The following is a 12758-nucleotide window of genomic DNA, read 5'->3' as shown; positions in this document are numbered from 1 at the left end:
TTTTTTTTTGTCATGTTTTCCCGTTAAAATATCTAAATATTCTCAAACCAAGATGAATTTACTTGAAGCAACACTGCATAAGATATTAAGTGTATTTCATCTTACTGCACTTACAGATTTTGTCCCTTGTTTAATTTGTTTATACTTAAAACAAGTGTCATTGTTTATTTAAAAAATAAAACTAACCGCCGACGAACACATATTCAGGCCAGTCTATAAATTCAAGTCTTAATAAATTGCAGTGTTTCTTCTAAAGTGAATTTGTCTTTTTTCAAGGATATTCAGTGTTTTAAATTTGAAAAAAAGAGAAAAAAAAACTAAGACTAGTTAAAACTGATAGAATAGAAGTCTCCGATAGATAAAAGTCCCAGACTTTTTTCCCCCTAAAAAAAGTGTCACAATAAAGAAAAAAGATCTGTTAATTTATTATCATTTATTAACATTATAATTTATTTTATTTTATTTTTTATTTTTTTTACACCGTGTTATCAAGTAATTATATCACACTAGTCTAATTGTTAACATGTTTAGGTGCTGCTATATATTTTAAAAAGTGTTTTGAGGTTTATAGTGGTGGAATATCTTGCCCCATAGAATTGCATTGAAAGTGCATTTAAGATTTGTACGATTAAGATTTTGATTCTTTTTCCAGCTATTTGGATCAAAAGTGTTTCTAGTGCCATTGCAAGTAGTTGGGAAGTTGTGACATTTCCTCTTTCTGCCATGTGTTTAGCTGGCAGTCTGGAAATATGTTTAGAGACCCCAGGCTTAAGTGTCCAGCCTATGCTGCGGTTAGTTAGCATAAAATTGCAATCACGCACTTAGTCTGTGCCTCACTACAGGTTATGGACTGTTTCATGCACATAGACACACATGCTTGGTGTATATTCCTGTACTTCTGGACCACTGTTCTCCTCTGGGTGTGGACTTTCAATTAGCACAGCAGACCAACTGAAGGTACAATAACTCCATTCAGGAGCAGTGGGATGTTTGCCATGCTTGTCTAATAACACAATGCACAAAAAAAACAGACTACAGGTGCCAGCCTGAGCCGCACAGCTTTCGAGACTTTGACAAGTAAATTGTTGTCAAATTGAAGTTATAACTTCATTGACATAAAGCTGTCCTGACTAGGCAACCACAAAGATTTGGAAACACAAACAGTACTTGTGTGTTTCCAGTCATTATGTAACGTGTTGAAATGAAGGACATAGACAAAAATGTTCCAAAGTGTGCTCCGTTACAAATCTTGGAACAGACACCATGTTTTTGCTAGGGGAATGGCAGTCATTTCCTTCTTTCAGTAATATGAAACTGGTGTGTAATTTTTATTTCTCTGAGTAGCCACCTCTCTAGTTAAATTCCCAGACTAAATTTGCTAGTTATTATATAATACATCAAAACGGCCATGTCTAGACCTTCTGTTGTTATTTGTTTTATGTTTTGTTTGGGTTTGGTTTGTTTTTTGTGTTTTGCTTTGTTTTTTTTGGTGGGTTTTTTTTGTTGTTGTTTTTGTTTGTTTGTTTTTTGAGGGTGTTGGTTTTTGTTTTGTTTTTATTTAGGCAAGCTTTAAAGGTGAAGTAGTAGTTTGTTGTGTTTTTAATTTTAAAGGTGAAGACTTACTTTAGTTGTTTGTTTGTTTGTTTGTTTGCTTGCTTGCTTATCTTCTATGGCTCAGTCAAGCTTTCAACATTCTCTGCACATACTTTACTTACTTACTTTTGTAAATGCTGAATTATTATTTTTTGTATATACTGAAATACTTCGGTTCATAGGTCGTCCCACACGGAATGAGCTGTGGACATGAATGATACCACTCCATTTGTGTTGCTAGCAGTTTAAAAATTGCCCACATAACCTTTTAAATGCTGTTGCTTATATTATGAAAGACTTCAATACAATTTTCCTTTTCACTCTTTGAAAGATCATGTCAGGGCATGATATGGGGATTTAGTTTACCTATAGGTTTATTAAGAACATTTAATTCCTGAGTCAATGCATCAGTCTCTGGAAAAACAGGTCCAGTCGTCCCACAGTTGCAGGGGTGGTGATGAATCATTCGGTGAATATGTGAGGTTTGGCACTCTCGCCCCCTCGACTTGGCTGACGGTCGTCCATGTTGGGAAGTGATCATCCCAAACAGTTTGTTCTGCTCTTCCTGCCAGGAAGCAATGCACTGAGCAATAACACAGGAGCAATAAACCTCAAAATGCTCTGTAGCCAGCTTATCCAGTCAACCTGTCAAAACACTCTGCCATCTTGATTAAATCTAATGGCCTTGTTGAGGAAGCCATTGGCAACATAGAGAACCAGCCGTAAAGAGGCTGAAGTGATTAGTTTAGCTGTCTACATACAGTATGTGTTTTTCACACTGTGTGTGTACGTTTAACATTACTTGAGTAAATCCTACTCTAAATGTTAGAATATTTTGATAGATTTTCTAATTTTCTTTTTGGTTTTCTTTGTGTTTTTGTATTGCAGATGATTGCAAAGGAAAGCGACAAAGGAAAATCTTGTATAAAACTCAAAACTACTTAAATCTTTATGCTGCAGATGGTCTCAGAACACTCTGTATCGCCAAAAAGGTAACACTAACTCTCAGTAACAATTAGATATTTAAATTTTTTTTAGGGGTGACAATTTAATAAGTACATTTAGATGTATTAATAACAATTAATTATATACAAAACATTGATGTGTGACTATATTGAATTTCAATAAATAGTTAAATGGGCAACACATCCTGTGTGTTATAATATATAATATAATATACACTTACAATTACATTAATTTGGGTTTTATATACACACATATTCTTCTATCTCTTTAGTCTTTAATCAGTTGACAGCCCTAAATTTTATTTTGTCATTTACATTTTTCGTTAAACTTTACTGGATAAAAACAAAGTGTTTGCATTGAAAATGTAAAGGTGTTTTTGTACCGATGGTTTACAAGTCTAGATTTTTTTTCTCAGAGTGCTGTGTGACAGATCTCTCACGCTTTCTCACTCTCTGTCCACCTTTCTCTCATCTCTCTTTCTCTGTCCATATCTCATGGATAGTAATATATGCTCTCACTCTCTTCTCTGACTTGTTAACTCTGTGTCTTGAGTTCCTTGTGGGAGTCTGGTTGCCATATGATGTGAGATGTTGTTTTTGTTTTGTTTTTTCCCGTAATTTTTCAACAAACTTTCATATGCTCCCATGAACCTATTGAAGCAGATTTCAGCTGTCATTGACAATCAGATTTTTAACCAACAAATAGCATTACTTTTTTCCCCTTTTTCTCACTAAAGCCCAGCTATGATCTAACACTTCTTATATATTTTAATAAAAGTATGAATTTTAGTTTTTCTTCTTTTTGGCATGTTTCATTACCACTGTTGCTAAAAGTCACCTTAACAGAAGGGAAGCCTTGAACAGCTTGCATACAGTTATTTTTCACACGGTTAAGTGTGAATTCATACATAAATGGAGCTGTTTAAAGTTTAACAAGCCTCTTTTTGTGTTAGTTTTATTTTCTCCACCTGTTTGTTTTTTTAAGCCAGCAACCAGAATACCTTATTGTGTTCTTCTCTCTTTTTTTCTTTTTTCACACATCTCTTTGAAGCTATAAAAACTTTTTTAAACAGTATTACAGTGTGACAACCACTGCTTTATCAAAGCCCATTTATTGCAAATAATATTTATTGAACTCCTTGAGCTGATGTTACACCTCTTTCAGTGATGTGATTGTATTTGTTTGGTCCAGGTTCTCAGTAAGGAAGAGTATGCAAGTTGGCTACAACGCCACCTGGAAGCTGAGACAGCCATACAGAGGAGGGAGGAGCTGCTATTTGAGTCTGCATTACGACTAGAGACCAATCTCCAACTTCTGGGTAATAATAGTTCCTAAAGCACACTTAGTCCATTAAGTACTAAGTTACACCTGGTGTTAAAGCGATAGTTAACCCTCAAGTTTCAAACCTATATGAGTTTCTTTCTTCTGCTGAACACAAAAGAAGATACTTTGAAGTATGTAAGTAACCAAACAGTTGCTGGTCCCCATTGACTTTCATAGTATTTTTTTTTCCATACTATGGACTTCAGTGGCTACCTGCAGCTTTTTGGTTACCAACATTCTTCAAAATGTCTTCTTTTGTTTTCAGCAGAAGAAAGTAAGTCATACAGGTTTGGAACAACTTGAAGGAGAGTAAATGATGACAGAATTTTCATTTTTGAGTGAAATATCCCTTTAATATTTCGGGATTCAAAACACAAGTGCTTAGTACCACACACAAGTGGGTACATGCATAAAATCTCTCTGTTTGTCTTTTTAAATAGGAGCAACAGGTATTGAGGACAGACTACAAGATGGGGTTCCCGAGACCATTGCCTCTCTGAGGAAAGCGGGCCTTCAGATCTGGGTGCTGACAGGAGATAAACAAGAGACTGCCATCAACATTGCCTATGCCTGCAAACTACTGGACCCAGAGGAGGAGATGATCACTCTTAATGCTGACTCACAGGTACACCCAGCATGCACTGCTGCAGTCTCTCCTCATGGGCTCCACTCTTTCTCCTCCCTTCCTTCTCCCTCTGAATGCTAACTGAGTGAGGCTCGGCCTACGTCTAATGACTGTTTTGATAAACAATTGATCTGTTGATTACTTCTGCAGTTAATCATTAATTGGAAAAAAAATTGAAATGTTTGAAAGAATTTATTTGCTGAAATGTCTCCGAATTCCCAACACTACATGTGTTTTACATATGCCTTATTAAAAAAATAACTATTATTCTCAGGCTGCCCACTCCAGCTGACCACTTGCCTACAACTACAGAGTTTGGAAAATTTTTAATATCAGTTCTCACAAGAGGTTGAAAGCCTTTTTATAATTCTATTATATCTTTGGAGTAGATTATGTTTGATCTTGTTTATTTATTCTCTGATTTGATTTTTTTGTTCTTGTTTTGCTTTTTGCTACCAGGAATGACAGAAATGTCAGAAGGTATTGCCCATGATTTGTAGGCCTTATATTTCCAGTTGAAAACACAAACTGTAGTTCCATTTCTCCAACTATTGTACCTTTGTTTTTGTTTTTTTCCCTCACTCATCTACCATATGATTTTTTTTCCACTATGAGCTTTTTAGTCTCCCAAGGGCTGATTACTTATTTTTTTTTTTATATGATTATATTATATTTAGTAGATATTATTATTATTATTATTATTATTATATTTATTATTAATTGATCTCAACACTTTTCCTTTGTTATTTGTTTGTCAAATTTCTACTGTGTGAAAGCAGCTAAGCACAGGCACATAATAAATTATTTTTAAAAATTGTTGATTGATTTTCAAGTTCTAATTAAGTAAATATTGATATCAATTAATATTAATTGTTGTAGCATGTATTATTTACTGTCTTTAATTTAAAGTCATCATGAAATCAAAATTGACCCTTTTTTATTTATAGAATATCTCAGCATTTATTATAAATAAAAATAAAAAAATATTTGTTTTTATTTTTAGATTTATGTGCCCTTGTAATCTTTAATCATAACTTTAAATAAAGTGATATCACATATGTTGCCTTTATATCAGCCAACCTGCTCTCTAAGATAACAGCATCAGCCATCAAATAGTCCTTATAAGGCCAGCAAAAATGAAAAAATGTAATAAGGTAATTTATTTAGACCTAAAGGGCCAAAAGTGTTTATAGTTGAAAAAACACCCATATAACAAACTATTTGCGTATTCCCCTGCATGACATTGTGCACTATTAGACTGTAGGTGTTTCCCCATAGAACAGCTGGACTGACTTGAATGAGCTCTCATGATGTTTCATTTTGTCTCCTTGGAGAACACGTGAAGCATCCACATGAGTTTTGTTTTGAAAAACCACACTGGCAAAGAGCTGTCATACAGGAATGTCTTAATCACTGACTCGCTGTATTAGTCAGAACATTTTCCTTGCTTAAAGGGATAGTTCACCCAACAATAAAACTTGTCATTTAGTCGCCCTCATGTCATTACAAAGCTGTATGACTTTATTTCTTCTGTGGAACAAAAGAAGATATTTTGAAGAATGTTGGGAACCAAGCGGTTTGGATTACTATTGAACAAAAAATAAGATATTTTGAAAATCTCAGTCTCAGTGATTTTTATGTTTCTCTGAAGAAAGCAAGTCAGAGGTTTGGAATCACATGAAGGTGACTAAATTATAACAAAATTGTTATTTTTGGGTGGAGTATTCCTTGTATAAAAGTGATTTGGTACAGTAAATTTGTTATATAATTTATACCATAATTGTGATCTGTTTTGTTGCATTTCTGAGCTGAGTCAACTTTTTTTTTTGTTAAATTTCTCTGTCAGATGTTGTCTAACCCTCATGAGATCTTTGTGTCCTTTTACGAACGTCCTGAGGTATTTTTTTTTATTTTTTTTTTTTATATATGTGAACTCTTTCTAGGAGGCCTGTGCTGTATTGCTCGAGAACAGTCTGCACTACATCCAGGCCAAGTTCCTTTGCAATGCTCGACCAGATCCTCAAGCAGCTAGAGACTATTCTGGCATCCACTTCTCTTCTCCAGTGTGTTCCTCGGCCTCCTCTGGCCACTCCAGCCCCTTCCTGGTGCACCGGCTAGGGCTGGTGATCGACGGCCGGACCTTGGCCTACGCACTGGACAAGAGTTTGGAGGACAAGTTCCTTGCTGTGGCTCGAAGTTGCAGGTCCGTTCTATGCTGTCGCTCAACGCCCCTGCAGAAGAGCATGGTGGTCAAGTTAGTGCGTAACAAGCTCAAGGTCATGACGTTGGCAATAGGTAAGTGGTGGATTTTTTTGGTTGTTTTTTGATTTATCTCTTACAGTGTCTATTGCAAATGCTTATTCTCAAGTGGGTTTTTAACAGTTTAGTTTAGTTGAATTTGTTGCATGAAAAAAGTTTTTAAAGCCCAATCTGCAAGCCAATCCCCTAGTGGCCATAAACATCACACAACTGCAAGACAATACACACAAATGAACTTCACTGTGTTCCACGGTACTAATGCAGGTTACTCTGTTTGAAAGATTAGCTCGTTCAATATTGAAGATGGAATCATTTACTCACCCTCACGTTGTTCCAAGCCCAGAAAAGTTTTTGCTTAAAATCTTCAAATATGCCTGAGTTGTCCTTGACTGGTAGCAATGGTTTTTAAAACGATTCACAAAACTCATCTGAATGATTCCTTTCTGAATCTAGCACTGGAGCTCAGCTGAATTGGAAGATTATCAGTGCATAATAATGTACATAAAGTCGATTGGACCACTTTTATGAAACGTTTGCATAGGGCTGGGCGATATAGCTAAAAAATATATCAACGATATATGTTTCATATCGTTCGGTATCGATAATTATTGACATTTTTTATAACCTTTTTTAAAACGGAGCAATAGAAAAAAATGTTTAATGTAACCACTGTATTTTTAATTTGCCCACTTTATTAAAACAAACAACAAATATATATATATATATATATTTTTTTTTTTAATAGTCAAACACAAAATAATTTGAACAAATATCTCCTTTATTATGTTTTATATGCGGATTAAATAAGTCTTAAGGAAACTTTTGACTTGTTTCCTGAGGCAACAGGAGGGCGCAATGAGCAAAATAATGAAGCGCATTAAACTGTCAATTCAAATAACTGTCAATAAAAATGTGCATAACGTCTAAATTAACATATAGAAATCAAATATAATTTTGTAAACTGCATAAACAATTATGAACAAAACAGCATCATGTGTTTATGCATTGCTTAGCCTAAAACAAAGAGCCAAATCGCAGATCACACAGATTGCATTGAAAAACATATGAGACGCAGTGAAATGAAATAAACCTTTACAAATTCGTGTCGCGTTTTCTAAACGTTAAAACTGTTTTAACTTTGCATGACTTTCTTTGCATCTCTTGCATGAGACGCGAGTGCAGCAGTCATATTTGTCCGTCTAAAAATGTGCTGAATATGCGTTCTGTGTGAATGGCTTGGTTTCGGTTTTAACCTAATCAAGACCTTCTATGCATTGAGCTTCTATATTTCTCTAATATTTTGAACGAATAACACCGCAGCGGTGCGTCTTTTGGGCTAGACTAACAAAACATTAAAATGCAACGTCACTTACATCATCATCACCGCATCTCGCGCACCACTGATGACGATCCCTGACTCACTCCTAACATACGATTGTGCCATTTTTTGCATTCAAATGCAAATGTTTATTTTAAATTCGACTAATATTAATTTTTTTTTATTCACAATCTCCTCATCACAGGCAGGCACAGCACTCAATTCAGCATTTGTTCGTGTTTGTGTGAGCTGTCTGCGTCACTCATAGTACATGCCTATATTGTGCGCTATATCAAACATTTTTTATATCGTTATCGATGAAGGTGTACCGTCCATAAATATCGATACCGTTTTATCACCCAGGCCTACGTTTGCATCCTTTTTGAAGCTTGAAAGCTTCAGTCTCCCTTCACTCTAATTGCATGGAAAAGTATGACCAGTATAAAATATGTCCTCAAATGGGTTTGAGAAGACATGAGGGTGAAAAAATGTTGACTGAATTTTCATTTTTGCTTGAACTGTCCCTTTAAACAATAACTGGTTATTTTATTTAATAGAAGCACAAAATGGGTAGCATTGATGTTCTTTTTTTGTTTTGTTTGTTTCTCATTCTTTTTGCTTGGCAAGTCAGATTTGAAGATTAATGGTCCCAGGTGTTGCCAAGTAAACATTTCAGTGGTGACTGGACAGCACGTGTCTGTCCTTTCCTCAGCGCAGAATGCCACATTTACAAGCCTACGCAGCACTCTAGCTAGTTATCCAGATGGCTTTAGGGAGAGCGAGAGAGATGCAAGGTGCATCAAGACTGAGCCACCTGCCTGCAGAAAGAGCAGGTTACCTCAGGTCATTTCCCCCTGCCTTAATAAAGAATTTGTAATTCATTTATGCCTCATGCTTAAAACATTAACACTGTCATTTTGGATGGGAATGAGAGAGGGAGTGCTCAAACGACCCTCGGCGGTGCTGTAAATAAACTCCTTTGCCTTAAAATTGACAGACTTCATTACAGAAGGAATCAGAGCCTTGTCTTCACTGCATGACTCTAATGAACGGACATTTATGGTGTACAGACACGTTCGCAGCAGATGTTACCGGTTCTCATGCTAAGCATATTTGCTTTTTTGGCGTACTTCAAATAAAGGTGGTCTTGTTGAATTTGGCTGCCACGTTTGTTTGTTTCAATTTGGACAAAGGCGTCTGACGGTCTCAGCGGGCTATTACTTTTCTGTATACTTCAAAGCTTTTTAGCTGGAAATTTAGCTTTTGATGATAGCTTGGGGTCAGGTCAGCACTACGCCTTTTGCCTCAGGCAATAGAGGATGATTTTATAAAACTTCTCAAGGCAGATTCAAAGGTCCAAGATAAACATCTTTGAACACATAGTACGTGTTATCTGAAGTACACTCTCGCCATACAGAAGTTTCAGACAGCAGGCTGTCAATTTACAGTTCATAATAATCATGTAATTGTGTTGTCATTTTTTTTTCTTTCAAAATGGCCACACCTTTTATTCTCATGTTTAAAGGGGTGGTCAGACTAGATTTTAATTATTTGTAAAAAAAAATAAAATAAAAAAAATGCAATATTATTTTGTACCTATTTTATTTTTATTATTTGATTTATTTCATTTTATTTTATTTAGCTCTAACTCCTCCAGGAGCTCTTCTGTAGTGATATCCACCAAATTTGCCATAGTCCTTCAGTCTGGTTTAGCTCTGGGTGTTATTTAATGTCTAACTGGACTAGGTTTTCCTGTGATCAAATATTCTGAAATATTATGTCTTTGTTCTGACTTGGTGTACTTATTTCTTCTCTTTGGATTTTGGCCTTTCATGTAGCAGACAATCAAAAATATTCTAGTGTTAGGAATGTTTAAAGTCTGTTTCATAATGTTCATGATTTCACACTCAAAAAACCTTGCTTACTTTCGTATATAACCATTAAATCTTTAACTTTTAAAATGGGGCTTAAAGCCACCATTTTTGTCTTTGTACCCTTTTCTGGTTGAAGTTTGTGTTTAATAGTTTAACAATGTGCCTCATTTAGTTTAAAACTTCTATTATATAGAACAGGATGAAACGAAGCCAAAATATTTTATTTTCAGTCAAGACATCCTTTGCTAGTTAAACATTGCTATACAAATTTGCAGCTCATACTTCACTAAACTTGAACTGATGAATGGAATGCAAAATTTAGCATGACCGCCCCCTGTTTGGGTTCCTGTGTGATTTGACTTAGTAAGCTTTTTTTGAGACTATTTAGGTGTGTAAAAGGTGACATTGATGTAAAGTCATGTCACCCTGCTAATGCACTGTCATTCCAGTTAATTTCAGAAACTGCAGCTTGTTTCTGGGCTCTTTTGTGTTTAATTGATGTTGTTTATTTTTGCCAGCAGAGCATTTTGCTGCTGATGCGATGTTTGCATTAATGCAGGCTGACATTGTGCAAAGTGAAATGGAACTGATAACTCACTCCCCTCTTTTGGTCTCTCTTTTTCTCATTCATCCTAGGTGACGGAGCTAATGATGTTAGTATGATCCAAGTGGCTGATGTAGGAGTGGGAATCTCCGGACAGGAGGGCATGCAGGTAAGGAGAAACAAACGATCAAGGGGAAGTAATGTTGACATAGGTGTTTGAAAGAGGATGGTGGAGATGATTGTATTCTGGATAAATCTAGAGCCATGCATTGTAGCCACACTTTACTCCCTGCCTTAAGTGTAGAGTACAAGAGGAATGAACATTGTAAAGCAGGATTGCAGAGTTAATGCACCACATTTCTGGATATACATAATTCATGTTTTATGAAGATGTTTTGGCCAAGATACAGAGACAGCCTGTACTCAGACAGTTAATAAATGATACCTTACACCAGTGGTTCTCAACTGCTGGTTCATGACCCAATTATGAGTTGCAGTCTCTTCTGATAGGGTCAGCAACAGGGAAAACAACTCTAAATACAAATAATTAAATTCTGTTAACAGTATTTTTGAGTATACTGTAGTTACATATTTTTATGTTTTGTTCTACAGCATAAATTACACTGTTTGAGCATTAATATGAACTTATAAGCCACTGTTTTTTTTCTTTGTTTATATAATTTTTTCATTATTATTATTATTATTATTATAAATAACTGCTACAATAATGTGATTATATGTGCTTGACAAATCAGAGCTGTAGAGCCATGATATGATGGCAAACTACCAGGGCTGGGTAAAAAATATCGATATCTCGATATTAATCGATTCTCGTTTTTACGGAACGATATTGATTCTTAAATCCCAAGAATCTATTAGTCTAGCCTGTTTTCAGTTAATGGACGGAACATTGAAGGGCACTTCCCATCCAATATATCGAAATAAGCATTGTGTATGCAAATTCAAATTTGCGTATACATACGTTGACCGGCAGATAGGTTAGCCTATTGTAATGTTCTGACTGAATAATCTGATTGGTCAAATATTTTATGGTCCTACGCCTTACACAGATAATATACATATAAATACATTTAGACCACTTAACTTAGTGATTGTTATCGGGATGTGAAGAGACTTTCAACCAACATAACAAAAAATGTTTTTGAATCAAATCGCCTACACTGTCTTGAATTATGAATTTGTATATTTGGTTTAATGGGTTTTTTTTTTTTTTGCACAAAAAAGTTTTAATGCTTTAAACTTCATTCCTGTAATCATATATTTTAGCCATTATAAAAAAATATTCTGCTCAATCCTGCAGTCAAATAGCGTATTCCAGAGAGCCGTGTAATAATTCATCCAGTTTAACAGGTTGAAGTTTCATGATGTGAATAGTTTATAGCTAGAAGCTCTTAAATGTTGTTGTCTGTTCTTGATATGTTCTTTGATTAATTGGGGAGGTCCTAGAAATATCTTAAATCCCAAGAATCAATTAGTCTAGCCTGTTTTCAGTTAATGGACAGAACATTGAAGGGCACTTCCCATCCAATATATCGCAATAAGCATTGTGCTTTGGTACTTTTAATATGAAACAAAGTCTCAGATTTCAAATTCTGTCCATTGTATTGCAGTATTCAAACAATAAATGCCATTTTGGTGCTGTTTAATGTGGAGTGACAGATCGCTGTAGCGCCTCAGTTCAACAGACGCTGCAGCGCAAGGCGCACGTGAACTGATCATCTCCTCAACATTAATGCTAGTTTCAGCACAAAATAAACATGACTAAACATCCGAAGTTAAGTTAAAATAAAGAGTACAACTTTACAATCCGTATCCTGTCTCATGTAATCGCTCAATCAGTGTTTCCTCCACGCAAAGATGTCAATATAACGGCTTGTAAACAAACAATGTCACGTAACGTCACATTTACCTCAGAAAAACATATTTGGTGAGCATAAACTCGATAGTCAGCCAGAAAAATAAACTGTAGAGAGGGGCATTTTTCTAAATATGTGCACCATATAACATTCATTATAAATTTGACTGTTCTTCCATTTTTTATTTATGTTTGAATAAATCCAAGTTTTTATGACAGCCCCCATTGTTTATATTTAAAAAAAACAAAAAACTAATTGAAGTAGAAATATTATGTAATTGTAACTATTTTAAAAACTTCATTGTGTAATTTTAACAAATCAGTCAATTTTAACCTTCAGTATTATAGTAATGTAGTACCAACTGACTCTCATGTATATT

At 35.1% G+C, this 12758-nt stretch overlaps 1 protein-coding gene across 1 annotated transcript in view; it reads left to right on the top strand.

Annotated features, from left to right (window-relative positions):
* Positions 1-12758, top strand: part of LOC107582801 (probable phospholipid-transporting ATPase VA) — a 66620-nt gene that overhangs the window by 44961 nt on the left and 8901 nt on the right. The window contains exons 11-15 of the mRNA XM_016268824.1: positions 2482-2585; positions 3751-3877; positions 4323-4507; positions 6451-6802; positions 10595-10671. Coding sequence (XP_016124310.1) covers positions 2482-2585; positions 3751-3877; positions 4323-4507; positions 6451-6802; positions 10595-10671 — 845 coding nt within the window. The remainder of the gene's footprint in view (positions 1-2481; positions 2586-3750; positions 3878-4322; positions 4508-6450; positions 6803-10594; positions 10672-12758) is intronic.

Source organism: Sinocyclocheilus grahami, unplaced genomic scaffold (genome assembly GCF_001515645.1).
Source record: "Sinocyclocheilus grahami isolate Dianchi unplaced genomic scaffold, SAMN03320097.WGS_v1.1 scaffold47.1, whole genome shotgun sequence".
In the NCBI taxonomy this organism is placed as follows: domain Eukaryota; kingdom Metazoa; phylum Chordata; class Actinopteri; order Cypriniformes; family Cyprinidae; genus Sinocyclocheilus; species Sinocyclocheilus grahami.
The sequence above is the reverse complement of the archived record's forward strand: the minus strand, read 5'-3'. Positions and strand labels throughout refer to the sequence as shown.